The following is a 22187-nucleotide window of genomic DNA, read 5'->3' on the forward strand; positions in this document are numbered from 1 at the left end:
TTTGTATTATTTTCCACACTCAAAACACTCATCACTAAACTTCACAGAAGTAAGGGTGAACTGCAAGAACTCCTTGCGCCACCAGCAAGCAATACACTACTCAGGTATTGATTTCAGTATCTGACTTACTAAGTTGTGGACATTTTAAAACAGCTCAAGAGATCTTTCTTGGTCATGTTTCTTAAACGTGTGCTACTGACTACAAGAAATTCTCACTGGAACACTTCCTAGGAGACACCACACCTCAACTTCACAAAACCAAAAAAAAAAGCAACCTGTAATAACTCAAGCGCTATCCTGTAGACTTTTAAAAATAACGCTTTTAAAAACCATTATACAAAGTTTGTTTTTATATATGCACACACACAGTAAAACTATGTATTAAGCTATCTTCTAAAATGAATTGCTTTTCTATTGGAAGATACTAATTTCTAGACTACAGGAGAGCCTTTAAGGTATAAGTTTAAGACAATATTATGAATATATTATGATGATGTTTCTGAAAATTCATTGCTAAATTGAAGAATTTCAGTAATGCTCACTACTGCATTGGAATCTAGCTGTTACAAAGCTTAACATGACAGAACTAGAACAAGTTTTTACCTGAAAAAAGCTATGAGAACAAACAGACCTCTGTTTCAAGAGAAAGACAAAGAAAAATGGCAATAGAAATGCAAGCAAGATATGTGAAATGGAGATATGAAACTGTTTTTGTTGAGTAAGAATACACAGGAGTCCCCAATGGCACAATTACAATATGCTTACATATAAGTTCAATCTAATGAGAACCATTAACACAGCTATTTTCAGATTCTGGCAATTAATGACAGACTAGGAAGACTATAACTAAACTCCTTACTGAGAGGAAATAATGACAACATTCAGTCCAGGGCTGAGTACTTCAGTGTGAGACATTAAGATTAGTATTATCAAGAAAACTAATTCCATTTAGAGTCTGTTATAAACAAGAACACACTTTGACTAAGTCTTGGTCTTTAGTCACCATTTAGGAATGTTTAAGATACACCAGTATTTCCTGATTGGGAGTGTACCTACCACCCATACTTCCACAGATGTCACATGGCAAGTATTAATTCAATTAATGCACTTTCTCATTTGGATTAATTCTAAACAAAGTGTAAATTACTGATAAATTATTTGCAAACTGAGACAAGTAAACTGGAAGTGTTTTGTTGTTAACCCAGCTGTGTCATGCTCGCATCCAACTGCTCTCAGTTCAAACCATTTGAGAGAGCGGCATGGCTTGAACAAGTTCCTCCACTCTTTCCCAATAGCTGACTTACACCACGCTAAACATGTTCGGCAAGTCAGACATCCCCACCCTTTCTCAGGCAAAATGCAAACTTGATGCTGTGGCTATCTCTTATGAAAAAATTTGTCCTGCATTTTATCCTGCACAAGACAGGATGAATTTCTCCTCCAGCAATATTTGCTCTAAAGAGACAACCTTAGAGCACTCAACCACTAACCTCTATCCGAAGCTTAGTTTTTGTTATAGAAGTTACCTGATCTATCATTAACATCAAAGACTCCCAAATGTAAAGTTGAACCCTCACTCCTGGGGGCAATATCTATGCAAAGGTTATACTGGAATTAAAGAACTTTTCCTTATAACCAAGAAACAAACCTCATTCTCTGGAACCCAGAGAAGCACTATTTAAGAATCTCTGTTTAAGTCCAAAATGCTAATTTAAGCACAGAAATTTTTAGAACCCACTTTTCTAACACCATGAAGAAGATGCTCTGCAGAAAAACAAGCCCTCTTATAACAGTTTAATACTTACAGATAATTCTTTTCCTGCTTTTCTGACAAGAAGCCAGACCAGAAATTTTATTTTGTATTTTTTTTATTGTATGCCAAAGTTCATTAAAGATGAGGTTTTTGCTTGTATACAAGTTACTCAAAAATGTATCTAGGCATAGATTCATTAGCAATCCTATTTCAAAGCATAGGTTTGTTCAACCAGGCCACAAAAATAATATTGTGTACAAGCAATAACTAGAAGGAGCTGCAGGTTGAAGGAGTTTCCAAATATTATAGATCTTGAGATCATCAGAAAATGAAGTCAAACAAGAGCAGTCAAAATAGAAAATAGCAGCTCCATGTAGCTTTTTCAAGTTTTAACTTTATTCGGAAAGTGACAGTTAGTTCAGTTTGCCTCATTCTTTGATGCTTCATCAAAGTTTTCAACAAGATCTGGAGAAAGAAAAACACCAAAATTAGAGTTTGAACCACTTCTGCTTTGCCAAATGTATTTTTTCTGAAGTTCTACTTCATATCAAGTGCTTATGAGGTTAAAAAAAAACAAACAACAGCTTATAGAACACAAGTCAAATAACATAAGAGCTTTTCAGACTTCATTTTCTTGCTTAAGAACTAAGTTTTAGGTGGTTCATTATAAAGCACAATTCTAAAATCATTTAACTTCACTTGTACCCACAACTAAACAAAGTGATACGGGAAAGGTAGTTCTCTCCCAGCCTTTTTACTGAAGATTAAATAATTATCTCAGCCATAGCTATTACTCCTGCACAGGACAAAAATGCTATCCCAAACCAATTATTCATCTAATCTAGCACGGTATCTGAAAATAATGAAATAACCTGTCCACAGGAATTATGAAACAGAGTAATCAGTCAATATCCTACTGTCCTTGGCCAAATGTTATGGTACATAAGTTGTCTCTCAGCAAAACTCACTTCCTTTTTCTCAGTTTCATGTTTGTTCTTACCTGGAACTTCATCATCATCATCTTCACCAGTAGCAAGTGGTGCTTTTCCATCCACAGCTGCAAAGAGCAAGTAGTTTAAAAAGTGTTATTCTAGCTCACCATAAGCACCCTAGTTACAAAGTTGTTCTGCTTTCTGCTTATTTATTTTTAAACGTTATAAAAGAGTGTAAGTTAAGCTGTAATGCTCTATACAGTTTCCCTGCTGAATAAAAAAACCTACAACTAGCCTAAGAAGTTACCATTCCCTTTGTTACTGATCATGCTCAAAGAGATGATAGTTTACTTGACACCAACTTTTACCTAAATGTATTGAGTGCCTTGCATGGTAGTCATTTCCAGCGACACGAAGACTTATTCTACCAATTTCTCTTGAAAGCATCTTCGTTCACCGACTACTCAGTAGTTCTCAAAGTTTACCTATTTCATGACATCAACAATTTCCATGCAAAAGGACAGATCTGAGTCCTTCGTATGATCTTAAGACATTCAAGAAAAACAATAGTGTAATTATGAAGCTGCAGGCACATGCAGATGACTAGAGACACAAAAACACTACAGTTCTCTGGAAAAATTAGAGGAATATGGAACCAGATGCACCATTTTACCCTTACTTGTTTGAGGTAACCACATGCTCTGGTCCACTTCTCTGATGATTCAGAATCTTTATTATTCTCATTATATTTGCCAGAGCTGCTGAGACTTAACCATGCCCACTGAAGCAGACCAATGAGTATCTCTCAAACTCCAGTTGCAGAATGCTAAGAATAGGCATTTCAGGTCCCTGGGTGCTCGTGCCACTGCCTTTACTGCTATTCTTAGCTGTGCTACCTAGGCTAAGTTGTATCAAACTCTTCACTACTTCATTTTTTCCTAATTAACCCTTCTGATTTAAAAAAAAAAAAGCATGAAGAAAAAGACAAGTTTATACCAGATGACCAAAACTACTGTACCCTCATTTCTACGTAAGTAGGTGAATACGTAAAATTTACTTGGAAGGGGCTTGTAACAAGGTCACTGCTAATCATCCTTTTGTTTTTAACAGCAGAAAGCTATTATAGCTTGAGTACATCCTTAGTGTTAAGTAATCCATTTCAAAAGCAAACTTTTATTTCCTCCTGAACTGTCTGCAATTTCTTTTCATCCCCAAGACCAAACCAAGTTCACTTCAACACCTGCAAATGGGATCACTGCACATGCTTTACTCTTTGATGTCAGGTTTCCAACCCCAGCAGACAATACTGAATGGAAAGTTTTGTGCAACTACCCTGGCATCCACCCAAAGCAGAAATAAACTACCTTTTACCAGATCATGCAAAGCAAGCACTTTTAACAAGCTTCTCCACTATTAAAACTGTCCAATTTAGCTTGTGCAGAATATACCCATCTTGTTATGAGAAGCAAATCTTTAGTGGATCAGTTTAAGACTTTCGGATTCTCCTTCTTTTGAGTCCTACTACTACCACAAAGAAGCCACAGAAAGAACGTTACAAAGGAGGGAACTGAGCTTCATGGGGAAATAAGTGGTTTATTTCCTCTTGAAGACTACTTGTGGCACAATTTAATTTTTTATTTTTTGCTGGGAAATAGACTGGAGTGAATCAGTATCGACTTGAGGAATGGAAAGAGAGGCTGTCTTTGCTTGCAGCAAAACACAGAAATAAATGCAACAATCAAGTCCATTAATATCAGCAACTGGACATCATAAGCTTCTTGCATTTTCTGTTTACAATGTTCCACATTCTATAAGCAACAGACTTAATATGTTTGAGAAGACACAGAAAGACCCTATATGGACACAGGGTCAACAAGCCTGTCTTACACTACCAACTCTCAAGCTCTGACAGCATCACCTTTTTCAAATACCACACTTAAGTCCTTCCTCTGCTTTTCCCAGACAACCCACGGGAACAGATGTTCAAGTTGTTTTACCAATTTAAGGCTGGAATAGAAGTTGGTATATGTAGCTTAATGCTCATGCCAGTCCTAAACTACTCTACACACACAAATTACAACGTATTTTCTTGTGAGTATTGTGTAATTCCCTCTTAGCTACCAGAAAGCCCATGCAAAAAGAAATACCTTCACCACACCTATGACAGTACAAAGCAAAAGCAACATGTCTGTACTTCAGTCCCTCCACTCCACTTGTATTTCCATTCAATGCATCAAAATAAACATTTGAAGTTTATATTTTTAAAGCCTTCCATGGTCATTGATCTATCTAGCTTTAAAGAGATAGGTATGTCAAAATATGGTAGCCACATCAGGAAGGAAACCACAAAATCAAGTCTTGCTGCAGCTTTCTAGTCCTAGACCAGCTGCAAGATACACTGAGAAACAAATGCCTCTGCTTTATTTGGTTATGCTCTTTGCTGGAATTGAGCTATAAATAAAATCTAAGAGCTCTACTTCTTTATGTCATAATATGCTTGCAGACAATAAGAGTGCACCGAAATTCACTGCAGCTGTATAAATAAGTCCATGTCAGCTGCCAGCATGGAATGCATTCAAGTTTCAACTTACGTTGCTTGGGCAAGGCTTCTGCCAATCTCCTCAGGCTGGTCAGACTGTCAGCTCCAAGCTGATTTAAGATGCTAGGAAGCATTTCTGTCAGCTGTTTTGTCTCAGCATGGCCAGTGATAGTGAAAGTGTTAGCAGCCAGAGATGCCTGAACTTTAGGGTTATTGAAGTGAATGACTGTTCCTTGGTTGGTAAACATATTTACCTGCAAGAAAACAAACAAACATTATTTCAAGAAGTTTAGTGTGGTTTTTCAATTTAACTAGAAACCAGCTGCATTTTCTAAAGCTCAATGAGGAGTTACTGATGATTTACAGACAGGTTTAAAATGCATTAAAATTAAATTGGCAAGGGACATTTAACATATCTGTACTGAAAAGTGCTTTTTCATTTGAAGGAATTACCTCTTCAATACCAGAAATATTGTTCACTCCCAGTTTCTTCAAAGAAAACTGAAGTTTCTTATCATCTGCCGTGGCTGTTCTGTGGACAACCTTCTTCTTTCTGCGGGCAGTACCCTTGCAAAAAAAAAATGTAAATTAATGTTGAAACAATTCTTCATAAACCCTAATCCCCAGGGCCACATAATTACTCATTAGCCATCTACAAATCAAATTTCATACATCAAGTTCCACTTCTGTGTTACAGTCCACAACTCCACCTCTCCAACTGTACTGCTGCAATCCCTCCCTTGCTATAATGCAACCTCCAAATGCTTGTGAGAAGTGTGATGTTTTAGGAAACAAATCGCCAGAGAAACTTTACAATTCTGATAGGGATTCTGCAGCATCCTACTTAGAAGAGAAGAACTGCACGCTGATCATGATCTGTTGTCACTGGCCTAAAACTGAAGGCTGCGTACAGACTTCAGTTGTTTTCAAGGTATCTTTAGATCACTGTTCTCAAGTTGTAGCCAAAATTTCATGAAGTCAGAGAACACCGAGTTATCGATATATTATTATTTTCTCACTCATAGGAGAGTATGAATGAGAACAGACCAAAATTCAATTTTTATTCCAGATACACATCTTCATCTGATGGACCTACATATACGTATTTAAAGAACACTTTCATTTTGCCAAAATATTTATAAATACATGTTTTTAAAAATACTTGCACATAGTATTTCAGACCACCTCTGTTCAGAAAGAAAAACAAAGCTTTAGTTCCCCAACAAACAGAGTTGTAAGCTTCTCCAGGGAAATAACTGTCCCATATTAGAAGACATTTATACCTATGAAAAAGAATAAAAGTGTCATTCTAATAGAAGAAAAGTGTCATTCTAATACTTGCTGGAACAATCATACAGCTTCAGTAAAATCCAAGGTAGAAATGGCTAGGAACATGTGAAACTAAGTCTTCCTACTTCAGCTTCCTATGTTCTACATAGTAACAACATGAAAATGCAGTGCTGCCTTGCTGCATAAATAAACGGTTGCAGTATCTTTTAAGTGTGAAGAGGCTGAAGTTAAGAAACTGGCTAGATGCTAAAATCTTTACAAAAACGTCAACTGACAAATTCACATGAAACTAAAACTTGGAGGATTACAGCTCAGAAGTTTAGCCTTTTGTCTAGAAGTGTGATGTTCCTTTCCTGCTACTGTCAAGTTAGTGATCTGCTCTGCTGCACACAGCAATTCAAAAATTTCTGAGTAAGATAAAGTGTTTCATTTTAGTACCTTGACTACCTAGTAACCGAGCCACAAGAATTAGTCACTCTGGACAAAAACCCTCTCAGTCAACTTTGAAAAATCACATCTTGAAGTAAAGGTTATGTAGGAACATGTGCCCCTCCCCCCCCCCCCCCCAACATTTACCAGTATTAAGCACAGATATCAAACTTCACACAGCCTGAATTTCAATGAACATCTGCTGCTTTAATCTCCATAGATTTAAACTTCTAAAGATTACATGTTTTTAGTAAGCAAATTCTGCCCCAATCATGCTGAGACATGCTGTTCACAGCCCTCTACCTCTGTACTGGAAAGAATGGATACAGTAGGCCATGGGTAAAATACTACACATCTGCCAGTCCTCTATAAAGGTAAAAAACACCTATAAAGGTGTAAAACACCTGTATTGACTACGGCTGTAAGAGCTGCAGCATGAATGCATATTCTTAAATGGCCAGCGTTGGATGCATCTGTACTCAACACACACACAACCACCGATTCAGCAGTTCTCTGCTTAACAAGCAATCCAGATAAAGAGCATGCAGGATCACCACGCCAGTTAATACCAATTTCACCCTGATTTAAGGCCGCCCAAATCCCCAGAATCCCCAAAGGCCAAAACCGCAACGAAAGTCACAGGGAGCTGTCAGTGGGAGCCCTGCTGAGGAGTTTTTATTCCGAGGCACCTCTCTTATCCCGAGACACGCTGACCCAAGAGGAGCGTGTTTGCTCGGGGATGAGTGGATTACTCACAAATTAAAAACTTGAGCTGTATTAAAACGTTCGCCATTAAAACTATGGTCAAGGAAGTTTGTTTTTTTTTTTTTTTTTTTTTTAAATCTTCAGGCTGTAGCTAACCAGAGAGGTGCATTTTGTCAGATGCCATGGCAACACAAAAATCACCCTCCAAGCACTCTACACCTTCCACTCACACGTTGGTAACGCACCCAGAAACCCCCAGTTTTCCCCCAAAAACGTCCCCCGCCCCCCCCCCCGCCTACCTTGCCGCCGATGCGCACTTGGGCCTGCAGCTTGGCGAGCTTCTCCTGGTTCATGATCGTTTCTTTCATCTGCGGAACCAACCGCACCGCCCGTCAGACACCGGGTGCCCCCTCAGGTCCCCCTCACGTACCCCTCACGTACCCCCGCAGCCCCCCCCGTGCCCCCTGTGCCCCCCTGAGCCCCCCCGAGCCCCGTCCCCCCCCCGCCCCCCGTCACCTTCCCGGGGCGGTGGCGGCGCTGCCGGAGCGGGGCGCGGGGCTCAGCACGCGGCGGGGAGCGAGATGGCGGCCGGAAGGGAGGGGGGCGGGACGGCCGCGCATGCGCAACCGCCGCCGCTGCCGCCGGGCCGCCGGGGGGCGCCCTAAAGGGAGGCGGGGAGGGGGCGGCAGGCGGGGCCTGCTCCGCGCTGCCCTTCCCTTCCCTTCCCTTCCCTTCCCTTCCCTTCCCTTCCCTTCCCTTCCCTTCCCTTCCCTTCCCTTCCCTTCTTCCCTTCCCTTCCCTTCCCTTCAAACCCCTCCCACTTCTCAGACCATTTATTTTATCAATAAAACCAACCCACCAAACACGCACATGTCATACTTTCATTCCTCCCATGACCGTGTTTCCCCATACAACCACTAAGGTTGGAAAAGACCTCCAAGACCACCCGGTCCAACCACCACCCTACTGCCAAGTCACCCACTGAGCCATGTCCCTAAGCACCAAGCCCAACCTGCCCACCACACCTCTCTCTGGGCTCCTCATGGTCCAACCAGGCTCTGCAGCATTCAGGGGGCTCAGTCCTGTGCCGCACCTTGGGGTACAGGTCCGGCCATATGAAGGACCAATGCAATAGAGAAGACAAACTGCTCTGCAGACCTGCCCCTGTCACCACTGCAACCATACCCCGTGGGCCTCCTGGCATCAGCAGAAATACCACAGATCACACAATCTCACCATGTGTTTTAATGACTTTTATACCAGTCCTGCTTTGGAATATCCTCAGGAAACTATCCCCCTTGCTCTTGTTTCCGTAAGACTGTGTTAATAAATATATCCTTCTGTATTCATTAATACTAAGGTTCCCATCAAAGTAAGCCCCAGCATCATGTCCAGGCTGTGCTTTGGCTTTGTTGTGCTCTAACGATATCTCTTCACTACAACAGAGCTATTAATTTGTAAGCAAGTTGCCTGGCACAGAAGACTTTGCTCGCTGTTAAAAGAGCAAACCAATTACTTTTGTAATTAGTGAGAATGAATAATAAACACGGCTCGACTCCATCTAGTGGCGATGAACGGTCACCAAACAGCACTGACAAGGTTCTGCTGAAGTGCAAGCTGTGCCTCCCACCAAATTTCTGTCACCTCTGAAAATTCGAGGACAATCAAACAGCTGTGGGAAGGGAATGCTGAAATCCGGTCCAGCATATCTCCACATTGGAACAGTGAACAAGTTTGCTCGAAGATGAATGAGAAAAAGCCCATATTATAGCTTATGAATTCATTAATTTATTGCAAGATTAAATTGGCAATGTAGCTGCAACAAATAGGAACATAGACAAGATAAAAATAAGAAAAGGGGGGAAAAAAAAAGAGTCACTGCAGGCTATTAAAAGTAAAAGCAGTAAATACTTCAATACTACAGCTTCAGATTTATCACAGTCTGCCATCAATATATAAGAAAGTTTTCAGAATTTCCAGGCCAATTGATGATTAAAAACACGTGAAATGTATTAATAGGCTAAAAGACTGAAGTGAAAATGAATCACAGAAAGATTATTCCAAGATAGAAGATGTAGAAAGTGTGGTTCCAGCTGTCAGCCTAGGATTAACTGGGCTGGAGGTATGATCTCATATTCCCTCATGTGAGATTTCAAAGACAAATTATGCTGAAAACCACATCACTGAGTTATATCAGGAATCAAGTGAAGCAGTTCAAGAACTGCAGTTCAAGAAATTCTGTTAGATTTGGTTACATTTCCTGGAACAAACACCAGACCTTCAGAAAATAAACTTTGCATCAGAGAAAAAGTATTTTAGTATGCTAAAATAGCACTGGCTTGTTTTCTCCGTTCCTTTTTGTGTAATTGCATAATGAGAAACATAAACTTAAACCTGGATTTACTTGTAGCTGAACAACTTCTGTTGAGAAGTCAAACAGATCCAAAGCCCATAGTACTGAAACAGAGCCTGAACTCTGGCAGCATGTTATGAGACCTGAAAAAGGGTTGAAACTTAGGGTCTTAAAATCAGCAGAGAGCATCAATTACTGAAGAAAAGTTCGTTAGCTGCACAGAAGCATGGGAATGGGAAAAGACAGTGAAATGGTTGCTCATGAAAGTTGTCTCATGAATTATGCAAAAGCTAAAGGCAAAAGAAAGGCAAAAGTTGTGGTCAAGGTAACAGGGGAAAAGCTGTCCTGAAAGACATGGACAGTCCTGTGTTAATAATAACAGGGTATATTGAGAAGAGGTGTTAATTTAGTATTTTATTCAGGAAATGAATCAGAAGTCATAAACAAAACTGATCAGGCTAAAATGAAGTAGTATTTGTCCTGATTGTCTATGAACATAAAGAGCATGTATTCAATATGTTTTCAGGCAAAAAGAAATCTGCCTGATATTCAAAGTCTCTTGGAAAGTGTTTGTTCAAAATAAAGCTGTACTCAGCACTCAAGAAAGCCGAAGTACATGGTACATCAACAGTGTTACTAGTGATATGAATGGAAAAAGATACGTCTCAGAAAGTCTTGATATAATTCATAAATTACAAATTCATAAATTGTGAAGAGATACCAAAGATATAAACACCAAATGGCAGCTCAGGAAGATTGAGCTAAAGTAGAGTGTTTTTTCTATCTCAAATATTACAGTGTTGTATCAAGTGTTGTTGAATGTACGTAAATACCCACAAAAGACTTCAATATCTAGGTAGAGATAGAGCTCCTCATCAGGCAGTGTCCTTTTTTCACCATGCCTGCAGCTCAAAATCAGCAACCCCAAATACCTGGCCTTCAAGCCACATAACAAGCCTTTTGTGAGCCATGGGCTGTCTCTCTGTGTATAACACCCTGCAGAGGCAGTCTAGAGAATAGTCGGAGAAGTGCTGCATGAAGAATCCCTGCCTTCACCATGCATGGTTCAAACAGTGAAGTTGGTGTTAATCAGACCGGCAAAATCTTGCCTAGAATAGGTTTCATGTTAGGCTTTTGTGGTATAGTCACAATGATGATCTTGCTGGAGAACAGATAAAAATAAAGGTTGTTAAGGCCTGATCTAAAAACAGAGTAGCTGCACCCAAGGGTGGCACATTTAACCCAGGATGAATCAGAGCTAAATTTATTGCACTTTCAGATACACAATTCTCAACATACCGCCTTTGATGTGACCATCTTGCTGATGTCTTGGCAGCTGCATGGCTGTGATTCATTCTGAGTTTTGCTTTTGGCTTTCCTGGCCTCTTGGGTCAGTGTGGTGCTCGGCAGGAGGTAAATAATGGAAGCAGGTGGCCAGAGAAGGAGAGGCTGGAGGGGGGCAAGAACGTTCCTCCTTCTGCAGCAGCTAGCTGTTAATTCTGCTCAAGCTCTGGCAGAAGCACACCACCCCCTTGGTTTAAGCAGAAAATCAATCTCCTCTATCTGCCACCACAGTATAGATAATCCTTAAGGATTTATAAGTGGAAGAAGAGCATACCTGCCAGTATTCACTGCTCTTACGAAAGGATCCATGCTCCTTCAGGGCTTACTTGCATTGCTACAGAATTAAATGGAAAATATGTGAAATATCTGATGCATTAATTTTTGGATCTTTCTCTTAATTTGCCAGAACCTGTTTACAGCAAAGATCTCACTGATTATGTAAAGCATGTCAGAGAATTGTTAAAAAAAAATGTTCATTGCCTCTTGTAGTAAGAAAATGAAAAAACATTGGATTAAAAGAGCAGGTAACTGACTTAAAGCAAACAAAAAGAGACACTTCATACCACTTGTGGTTAAAGCTAGGGAACATTTCACTGCAGAACAAGTTCAGTGGTGTAAATGTACATGATTTCAGAAAGTGTTTGGACATATACACAGTAGAAAAATCCATCAAAAGCTATTACATTCAAGTGTTATCTTTGGCTTAAAATAAATCCTGATGCCTAGATTTCTGGTGGCTATGAAACAATTTTACACACTTGTCTTGTTTCTGTATTCTTCCATAAGCATCAGATACTGGCTGGTGCTGAGTACAACTTCTGGTGCTAGACGGGTGCTATATCTAACTTAATATAAACCTATAAACTCCTTTTGTGTTCTGTTAAACCAGAAGAGCAGATGTGTCCTGAGAAACTGTAGTCAAATTTTGCAGGAAGTAAAGGCCCAAAAGAGCCTTACGGGAACTGAATTTCGTATATCATAGCAGAAGTACTTGCCATGCAAGAATTAGAGAGCAAAGAAAACAAAACAAAACAAAAGGAAAAAAAAATGTCACTGGTGGTAGGGTCCTCTCCAAGAGTGACAAACTCTTTTTCAGCAGTCAGTGTGGCAGGAAGCCCCACAATTTACTTCTGCCTTCTTCAGCTTTTCAGGTGCAATGCAATGCTTTTTGGCCTGATCGCACAGACCCAGTTTATAATCTTGGCCTTTGCAGGATGCTTAAGGATAAAGTTGTCTTCCCCCAGAACCACACAGCACTAAGCCAGCATGGAAGGAGGGAGATAAATGTGCAAAAAAAAAAATAAATAAATAAAATCGTGGGGCTAAGCTGCTGGTCACTGTGGGCAATGGAAGCCACAGTTATTGCTGCAATGGTATCTGTCAGACACACTGTCCAGTTGTAGCATCATTGGTGGAAGATATTTTCTTTCCAGGATGCAAGACACACAGAATTAAGTCCAAACTTTGCCCCGGGGATTTACATCAATAGAAACTGCACTTTTTTCCAGGAAATTGTTTTATTTCAATAAATGGAAAGTTCCTAAGTTTTCTGCAGGAAAAACTTAGATCTGGGTTTGGAGAGGTACAAGGATATGCCAAAAAAGCTTCACATTTGGAGCTGCAGTTTCTCAAGGTGCAGCAGGCCCAGGCCAGGCTCTTCAGCCAGGAGGCGTAGTGGGTGGCCAAGCTCTACCTCTCTTTCTCCAGGCTGTGTGGGCTCACCTGCACATATCCAAATGCTCAGCAAATCACCCAGGGATGCACACTGCCCATGTGGTGCTCTACAAGGATCTGGCACCCTGCTGCACCAGAAAACCTGGCATGGCCCAGCCTGGCTGCATGAAGGTGCCCCAATACATGGCCGGGGGGATCTCTGAAGCTCCCATCCTTGCTGCCCTGCAGGAGCCCTGGTGCTGGGTAACCGGGGGAGCAGGGGCAGGCACCAGTTCAGCTAAAGAGCAGGAGCCACCCAGACTGCTTGAAGAGATCACCCAAGCAGTTTGATTCCATACATGATAAAATGCACTGATAAAATGCAGAGTGCTCCGTATAAGCATGTAGGAATTGAATGTATGTTTTATTTATTTATTTATTTATATTCAATAAATACAATAAATATTTTGCTTACTTTTTTTTTATTATTATTAAAAACGAATATTAATAAACCGAAGTAACAACAAAGACGCTGTCCTCACGCGCGTCACTCACATCCCGGCTCCGTACCGCTGCAGTTTTGGGTGCGTTTCGTGTTTCCTCGTTCACAACCGGGACCACCGGTGCGGGCTGCAGGGCTCCGGGCAGCCTTTGCGGGAGCGGATCTCACGGCCCCTTTCCGGAGGGAAGGGGTTCGGGTCGCCCCAAAATGCTGCTGTTCCTACGGGTCTCGCCAGTCCCCGAGCGGGGCGTCTTGCGCCAGGGCTCCCCGCATCCCGGAGCAGCCTCTGCCCGTCGCTCCCCGCCGGTAGGTGGCATCCCCCGCCCGCCGAGAGCACCGCCCGCAGCGGAGCGGAGCCGGGGCCGCTCCTGTCCCCTGCGATGGGACAGGGACAGGACAAGGAGCGGGGACAGCGGGCGGAGAGCTCCGGTAGAGAAAGGCGTCCGCCGCCGCCCGTCGAAGAGCCGCCGCTGTTCGCCAGCCTTCCTCTGTCCTTTCTTTCCCTTGCCCGAAAGCACCTGCTAGGTTAGGTGGGGAACAAGTGGGAGAAGCCGCTCCGACAGCACCACGAGAAAGTCGCGACGTGCGGGGACCGCGGGGACACCAGGTCTTAGCTGTCCGCCCCGCGGCTGACAGCCACCCCTCGGCTCCCCCGCGGGGACGGGAGAGCGCTGACAACACTGACCCAGCCTGCCAGGGGGTCCCCAAGCCCCCCGAGGGCCCCGCCGCTCCCGCAGGACACGTCCAGGAGGACCCGGAGTGCCCGCGGTGCTGCGGGAAAGCGGCGCTGCCACAGCCGTCCGTGTCACCCGCCCGGCAACTCCGGCTCCAGCAGGAGATGGCAGGCAGGTCCGGCTCCGGCTTCGGCGTTGCTGCTGCAGCGGTCCGCCCTATGCATCCCTTCACTCCATTCTTCCCATTTAAAGCTTGAGGGATTGCTTCTCTTCTCTTCTCTTCTCTTCTCTTCTCTTCTCTTCTCTTCTCTTCTCTTCTCTTCTCTTCTCTTCTCTTCTCTTCTCTTCTCTTCTCTTCTCTTCTCTTCTCTTCTCTTCTCTTCTCTTCTCTTCTCTTCTCTTCTCTTCTCTTCTCTTCTCTTCTCTTCTCTTCTCTTCTCTTCTCTTCTCTTCTCTTCTCTTCTCTTCTCTTCTCTTCTCTTCTCTTCTCTTCTCTTCTCTTCTCTTCTCTTCTCTTCTCTTCTCTTCTTCCTTCCTTCCTTCCTTCCTTCCTTCTTTCCTTCCTTCCTTCCTTCCTTCCTTCCTTCCTTCCTTCCTTCCTTCCTTCCTTCCTTCCTTCCTTCCTTCCTTCCTTCCTTCCTTCCTTCCTTCCTTCCTTCCTTCCTTCCTTCCTTCCTTCCTTCCTTCCTTCCTTCCTTCCTTCCTTTCTTTCCCTTTCTTTCCCTTTCTTCGTTTCATTTTCCTTTTCCTCTCTTTCCTTCTTTCCTTCTTTCTTTCCTTCTCTCTCTTTCTCTCCTTCTCTCCTTCTCTCCCCTCTCTCTCTCTCTTTCTCCCTTTCTCCCTTTCTTTCATTCTCTCTTTCCTTCTCTCTTTCTCCTTTTTCCTTCTTTCTACCCAGACACCAGGAGATGAGCAAGAATAAAAAGAACAACAACAACAACAACAACAAAAAGCCAAAAGTAAAAATGGTAACTCTCCGTTCAGAGGAAAAACCTCTCTCAAGGACAAAAAGTTCTCTTTCTGCATTCTTTCCAGTAACTTGCCCTAGGACCCTAAAGCTAATCCAGAATGTCATTTTACTTTCAATTATCTGTTAATCCCGTGTGATGTTATCAGTCTTCCCAAGAGAAAAAAATAATAGTCAATACTACACTACCGGCTTTGGAGGTTCTTTTTCCGCTCCCCCCCCCCCTTTTTTTTTATTTTTTTTTCCCCTCTCTTTTAAAACTTCTGGTGGCATTCTCCTGCCGGCGTCTTACTAGCGAACAAAATGTGAATAGGATTATTTGGAAATAGTAGAAAGGATTATGCTTTAAATCCATGAAACTGGGTTTGAAACAGGGTGACTTGAAGCTTTGAATTAGCACAATATGTAGACAACGCGTTTCAAGAAAATGATGTGTTTCAGTTGTTTTAGAAGTGAGATTGGAGAAGTGAGGACGCTAGGCACCGGTCCAACGATTTATTTCGGAGCGCGAAATACTTTAGCGCTGCTCCGGTTCTAATCGGATTTCAGTTGTGGGTTTCTCTGACAGACCTAGGACTGGTGTGAATTTTCAAGATGTTTCTTTCTAAGACCCCGCTGATCACATTTATAACCAAGATTTTTATTTATTTATATATTGTCTCCTGCGAGCCGTCGAGGAAACGGTCTCTCCTCTCTTCTGCTGTCCTTGCGTCATATATCACCTGAAACTGGGACAAGTGGGACTTAATTGGGAAGCAGTTCTTTGTGTCACTTTCTTTGGGTTGTCACCCCAGCGCTCAAAGCAGAATTGGCAATTTAAAGGCCGGTGGATTGTTTTCCTTTGCATAAGAAAGAGGTAAAACTAATTCTCTGTTAGTGTTTCCCATAATGGGGGGATCTGCTTCTCTCCCCTTAAAAACAATAGCTTTACAAATAAACTACGAGATTAGTGGTGTGCTTTGGAGACGGTTGTCCGAGAGTTTGCGAGGTCGGTGTCTAGAGATATTTGATTCAATTCTTAAATAAATTGAGCTGTGGAGGAGGAAGAGGAAGGAGCGTGCAGAGAAGTTTCGAAAACCATCCCGTGGACGGAACACTGTATCTGGAGTTTGTTAGCTCACCGTCTCCTTCATTTGGGGTGGGGGACACGGGGACACTGATTAGGGTAGAAAACTTTATTTTAGAGAGCTTTGAGACACGTGCCGCCCGACGCCCCTTCTCGCCAAGGCACTGCACACCTCAGCTCCCCAGAGGCAGCCTCACCGGCAGCAGGGCTTTCCCGCAGCCCCCTCCTCTGGCCGGCCCCACGCCGCCTCCCCACAGCGGTGCTGAAATCTGGGCGAAAAGGCGTTTTTCCTCCTTCCCACGGGAACAGGACCCGGTCCCCGAGGGCAGCGCAGGAAAGTGCCTAGCTCCCGGCACGGATCCTGCAAAGATGCTCCAGCACTTTGGGACCAACTTTTTTTTTTTTTTTTTTTTTTTTTTAAGGTGGGGGGTAGATGTCTGTATTTCCCCCCTTTTCCACTGCAGACCGCCCGCGGACCGGCTCAGCCCCTCCCGGCCGGGGCTGGGCGACGAGGCGCCCCGAGGGGGGGCCCGGGGCCGCATTGACGCCGGGAGCCATGTGATGGCCCCCTCGCTATAAGGCGGGGAGGAAGGCCGCCCTCTTTGGGACTCGGCCCCAGCCTCCTCACCGTCTTTCCTCGGGCCCGGCGAGCCGCCCCCCTCCGCCCTCCCTCTTTCCCTCCCTCCCTTCTTCCCTCCCTCCCTCCTCGCCAGCCTCCTCCTCTCTCCCTCCCTCCCTCCCTCCCTCCCTCTCTCCCTCCTCCCCGCTCCCCTCTCCTCCTCCCAGGACTAGGCGCGCTCCCTCCTGCCCCACATCCATTAATGTCTGGGGGCTGAGGTGAGCAGAAAGAAGGGGGGACCCGGCTTGCAGGCGCGGCGGCACGGCCCCCCCCGCCCCCTAAACCCCATCCCCGAGCAAAAACAACAGCCCCCCAAAGAGGGGAGGGGAAGGGAGGGGGCAGGAATCCCCAAAGCAGCCCCAAAATACCCCGCAACAAAACCCGGACCGCCCGCCGCCGCCACCGCCGCCACCGAGCGGGCGGCGGCAGCGCTCTCGCGGCGCGGCGGCGGCGGCGGCGCTGGGGGCCGGCGCGGCTCGGAGCGGGCCGCCCGCACCGGGAGGAGGCGGCGGCGGCGGCGGCGGCGGCGGCGTTGGGGCGGCTCTCGGCGGAGCGGAGCGGGGGCCTGGCGGCGGCGGCGGCAGCGGCAGCGGCAGCGGTGGGGAGCGCGGCCACCCGCCCGCCGCTCCGCGCCGGCCGCCGCCGATGCGGGGCTGCCCCGCCGCCGCGCCATGACCCTGAGCTCGGAGATGTCCGAGGCGTCGGCGCTGGCTGAGGAGACCGACATCGATGTGGTGGGCGAGGAGGACGACGAGGAGGACGACGACGAGCCGCAGCCCCGCCGCCGCCGCCGCCGCCGCCACCGCCACCGCCGCCGCCGCCGCTCGTACGCCGAGGACGAGGAGGAGGAGGAGGAGGAGGAAGAGGACGAGGAGGATGTGGGCGACCTCCACGACGACGCCCTGCTGCCGCGGTCGCCCGTGCGCGGCGGCGGCGGAGGAGGAGGAGGAGGAGGAGGAGGAGGAGGAGGAGGCGGCGGCGGCGGCGGCGGCGGGGCGGGCGGCGGGGACGGCCCCGGCGGATCGCGGCCCCCCTCCCGGGGCGGCCCGCAGAAGGCGGCGGCGGCGGGCGGCGGCGGGGCGGGCGGCGGAGGCGGCGGCGGCGGCGGCGGGGCAGGCGGCGGCGGCGGCAAGAACAGCCTGGTGAAGCCGCCCTACTCGTACATCGCCCTCATCACCATGGCCATCCTGCAGAGCCCCAAGAAGCGGCTGACGCTGAGCGAGATCTGCGAGTTCATCAGCGGCCGCTTCCCCTACTACCGGGAGAAGTTCCCCGCCTGGCAGAACAGCATCCGCCACAACCTCTCCCTCAACGACTGCTTCGTCAAGATCCCCCGCGAGCCCGGCAACCCGGGCAAGGGCAACTACTGGACGCTGGACCCCGAGTCCGCCGACATGTTCGACAACGGGAGCTTCCTGCGCCGCCGAAAGCGCTTCAAGCGGCAGCAGCTCCCGGCCCCCGAGCTGCTGCTGCGCGCCGTGGACCCCGCCGCCTTCCTCCCGCAGCCCCCTCCCCAGCCCCCGCAGCAGCCGCCCTGCGCCTACGGACCCTACGGCTGCGGCTACGGCCTCCAGCTCCAGCCCTACCACCCGCACTCCGCCCTCTTCGCCTTCCACCACCCCTCCCCGCCGCCCCGGCAGCCCCCCGCCGCCGCCGCCGCCGCCGCCGCCGCCGCCGCCCCGCCGGGCCCCTTGCTGCCGGCGGCGGAGCTGGCACGGACGCCCTTCGGCTACGCGCACCCGCTGGGCCCGGCGCTGGCGGCCTCGCTGCACGCCGCCAAGCCCGGCAGCGGCGCGGCCGTGGCCCGCTCGCCCTTCTCCATCGAGAGCATCATCGGGGGCGGACCCGCACCGGGACCCGGACCCGGACCGGGACCGGGACCCGGCTCCGGTGCCGGTAGCAGCTGCGCCTCGCAGTCGGCCGCGGCACCGGGGCTGTCCCGCCCGCTGGGCAGCGCCGGCGGAGGCCTGTCCCCCGCCGCCCCCCTGCCCGCCGCCCCCGGCTTCGCGGGCCGCATCTCTAACTGTTAAGGGTTTCGGAGTCTTTCCGAAGGTAGGATCCGGGGTTATCTCTTTGCTTCGCCTCTCGGACGCCCGGCGGACGCGGCGAGGAGCGGAGCCGCGGGGCTTTGCGCGGGGCTTTGCGCGGGTTTTTGCGCGGGTTTTGTGAGCGATGGGGATCGAGGGTCGTCCTCCGCGGCCGCTGGGCCGCCCAGGACCTGCCCTAATGCACAGCCAGGTCGATATGCTGCATGGGCGGACGGTCATGCTGTTGGGAAGTTACTCGCTACTCCTTGAAAAAAAAAAAAAAAAAAAAGAAAGAAAAGAAATAATAATAAATAACGTCTCTAAACCGTCAAAGTTCAGAGATTCTCAGGTCTAGGAGCTTACAAACAGTAATTTACAGGAAAAGGAAAAGGCTTGAGGGAGGACAGCAAAGCAATACTTTTTCATTTTAGTACACTTGTCTCATGTACTTTTATAAGAGAAAAGAAAAGATTAACATGTTTACACAGAAGAAAGTCAAGATTATCATTTCTTATTTTAACCTGTGTTTTGTATTATAATAGACTTACGGAGTTTTTATTTTGTACTTTATGCGTATTCTTTACAAGGAATATTGTTAAAAATTACTGGCAAGTATTATTGTACCATTTTAATGTAAAATTTTTACACATTTTCAAAAATAAAATTTTTAATTTTCAAAAAAAAAAAAAAAAGAACCAAACCAAAATACAAAAGGAGCTCTGCCACACAGTTGGCTTCGGACCCTTTCGTCCTTAATACTTCTCCCTTCTCTGGGGCATCGATATATTTTTCCTCGGGATTCATATCACAACACTCAAGGAAATTTACCGTTTGAAATGTATTATGACTGGACTTGACCGTGATGAAGATATAAATATGATCTTCACAGTCAAGCCATCGCTAGTCCTAGCAGAGAGTGAAAAAAAAAAAAAAAAAAGTAAAGAAATGAAAGAAAGAAAAAAAGAAAGATAGTGCGAGCAAGAACAAAAGAGGGAATAAATAGTAATAGGTCTTTCTAGTAGGATTAAAGCCTAGTCCTGCAAAGTACCAACCAGGGGATTGATTATAAACACTGTTTTAAACCATTTTTATACTTCTGGGAGAATTCTAAATCTGCACCACAGTTTGCAATCGTATAGGCCCAACGGAAAATAGTAATAAGGGGCATGTACAGAACTTCAGAGATTTGTCCTAACCTCTTAAATTTCTATGACGATAGTACGGACATGTGTTTCTACTTTTACACATAATATAAAAAGAGCATTGGAATATACTTTAGTGATGAGCTGATTAAACGCAAGAGCTGTTGAAGTCAGGAGATGTAGGTGTCTGAAACCAACGGCGTCAGGAAGCTTTTTTTTGGTTTTGAACTCTCACTTTCTCACGCATAAGATCAACAAATATTTATGTCATAGTCTAAAATTATTTTTTAACCTAAAAAGTCCGCCTCAAATATTTCGAGCTTAGGCGTGAAAAGAGGATCGAACGTTTTTAGAGCAGGCATGGTGAGGCTTGCGGTGGGCTCGGAACGCCAGCTCTCCAGATCAGGAGGGCGTTCTTCGAGTGAGGCTGTATTTATAGAATTCAGTAGATTGTGGGATAAATTACGTGAATTTTCGTAAAACAAAAAAAAAAAAAAAAAAAAAAAAAGGAAAGGAAAGGAAAAAAAATAAAAAAAAAAAAAAGAAAAAAGGGAGAGAAGTCTTTTAGTGCTCTTCGGTGTGGGGAAGGAAAGTCTATATGGTCGAGACTTTTACGTCTCGAAGTACCTCGTCGCCTTAGTTTTCAGATTCCTCGTGGACAGAAAAATGATGGTTTTCAGTTTTGTTGGTATCAATGTAGGGTTAAAACAGTGGTTTTCAGAAAGCGGAAAGACTGGACGTATGATCTCTGCTGGGCTTTATTTGCAGCATGTAGCTGGAGGGCCTCTTTGGGTGTCCCAGGTCCCTTAGAGGACAAGTACGTACCGTCCTGTTTAGTTTTTAGACCAGAAGGGAAGAGAACCCCGAGGCTCCGCGGACCTGCACCCTGGGCAGAAATCAGCGTTGTTCTCTAGGGAACCATTCACTCCCCATCTCCGGGCCTGCGCCCCCACCGGGGCTGGCCGAGGGGGCTCTGGGGATGCCGAGCCCTGCTCGGGCGTCCCCCGGGCTTGCGGCTCAAACTGAGAGGGGGGAGTCTGGAGAGGGAAAAGGCAGCGGCGGGGGGCTGCCCGCGGTCGGTCTGCTTTTTGGCCGCTCCCGCAGCGGCTCGGGGCAAAGAGGCTGTGAGAGCCCTGGCGAAGGGCGGCACACGGAGAAAGCAGGCTCCAGATCCCCTCGCTGGCTTCCTCGCGAACCCCTGCGAGCCGGGGATGATGCCCCGTGCGCCCAGGTCGGATTCGGCCCCGACCCTGGCCCCCAGCTAAATAGCTCGGGCGGTGGGATTGCGGCCGTGCTTCCCCGGGATTGGCAAGCCGGGTCCAAAGGTGTGTACATATATATATGTGTGGCAACGAGACCTCTAGGCCCCTCGTTCCTTCCTTATTTTTATGCCGTGCGCGCACGGGGCCTTAGCCTGGGAGCTGGGGGCGAAGCGGCAGCCTTGCCGGCAGAAGGGCTTGCAAAAACTGCCGCGGCTTCATTTCTCGAGGGCCGAGGAAAGGGGTCGGGGGACTGAGCTGTGGCGGCGAGGGCAGCCCCCAGCACTTGTTTTCCCCCGGGTCTCCGGGAAGCCGCCCGGCCTCGGCCGCCCTGCCCGGCGGTGCCGGTGCCGCGCCGCAGCAGGTGCCGCAGCCCTCCGGTGTGCCGGGCCGCGGACACCCCCTGGTACCCGCGGTGTCCCTCCGGCTTTCCAGGGGGACAGAGGGGACGTGCGGTCCTCGCAGGGACGGATCCCGGTGGAACAATTCCTCCAAAATAGGCTGGGCCCTAATAAACAAACTGGTGGGACAAACATGATGGTGTCGCCTCCTCCTCCTCCTCCTTCTCCTCCTCCTCTTTCCAGCTACAAAGTGTGGATTCATTAACCCGTCTCCTTTTCTCATCATATCCCCGTAGGGCTGAGAGACGAATTACTGGAGCTGAATCGGGAGGGGATTGCTCTATATGGGGGCTAATGTTTCAATCAGTTCCTCCAGAAGGACCACACAAAAAGAAACTTTTTAGTTTATGGAGCTATTATGCAGAGTTTTAATCTAGGGATAGATTTAGCCAAATGTTATCTATTGGGAATTTAATGAAGCCCTTATGTATTCAATCGCTTTTTATGCCACACACAGTGTCTCTATCCAGAAACGTTTCCTTCTACATATTTCTTTGTTTCTGTTGGGTGATTTATATATTTTTAATTAGTT

At 46.6% G+C, this 22187-nt stretch overlaps 2 protein-coding genes across 2 annotated transcripts; one reads left to right on the forward strand and one right to left on the reverse strand.

The window, feature by feature from the left end:
- Window positions 1-2127: 2127 nt before the first annotated feature.
- BTF3 (basic transcription factor 3) lies at window positions 2128-8298 on the reverse strand. The gene is made up of 6 exons (XM_027446669.3): window positions 8165-8298; window positions 7948-8016; window positions 5678-5791; window positions 5277-5478; window positions 2754-2810; window positions 2128-2218 (listed from the first exon to the last, which is right to left on the reverse strand). The coding sequence occupies exons 2-6, from the start codon at window positions 8014-8016 to the stop codon at window positions 2172-2174; spliced, it is 489 nt and encodes a 162-aa protein (XP_027302470.1). The 5' UTR covers window positions 8165-8298; the 3' UTR covers window positions 2128-2171.
- Window positions 8299-16954: 8656 nt separating this feature from the next.
- Window positions 16955-19151, forward strand: FOXD1 (forkhead box D1). Its single transcript, XM_038171092.2, has one exon. It carries the CDS (start codon window positions 17498-17500, stop codon window positions 18854-18856), a length of 1359 nt encoding a protein of 452 aa, XP_038027020.2. The 5' UTR covers window positions 16955-17497; the 3' UTR covers window positions 18857-19151.
- Window positions 19152-22187: the final 3036 nt, after the last annotated feature.

The sequence above is a fragment of the Anas platyrhynchos genome, chromosome Z (genome assembly GCF_047663525.1).
Source record: "Anas platyrhynchos isolate ZD024472 breed Pekin duck chromosome Z, IASCAAS_PekinDuck_T2T, whole genome shotgun sequence".
Taxonomy (NCBI): domain Eukaryota; kingdom Metazoa; phylum Chordata; class Aves; order Anseriformes; family Anatidae; genus Anas; species Anas platyrhynchos.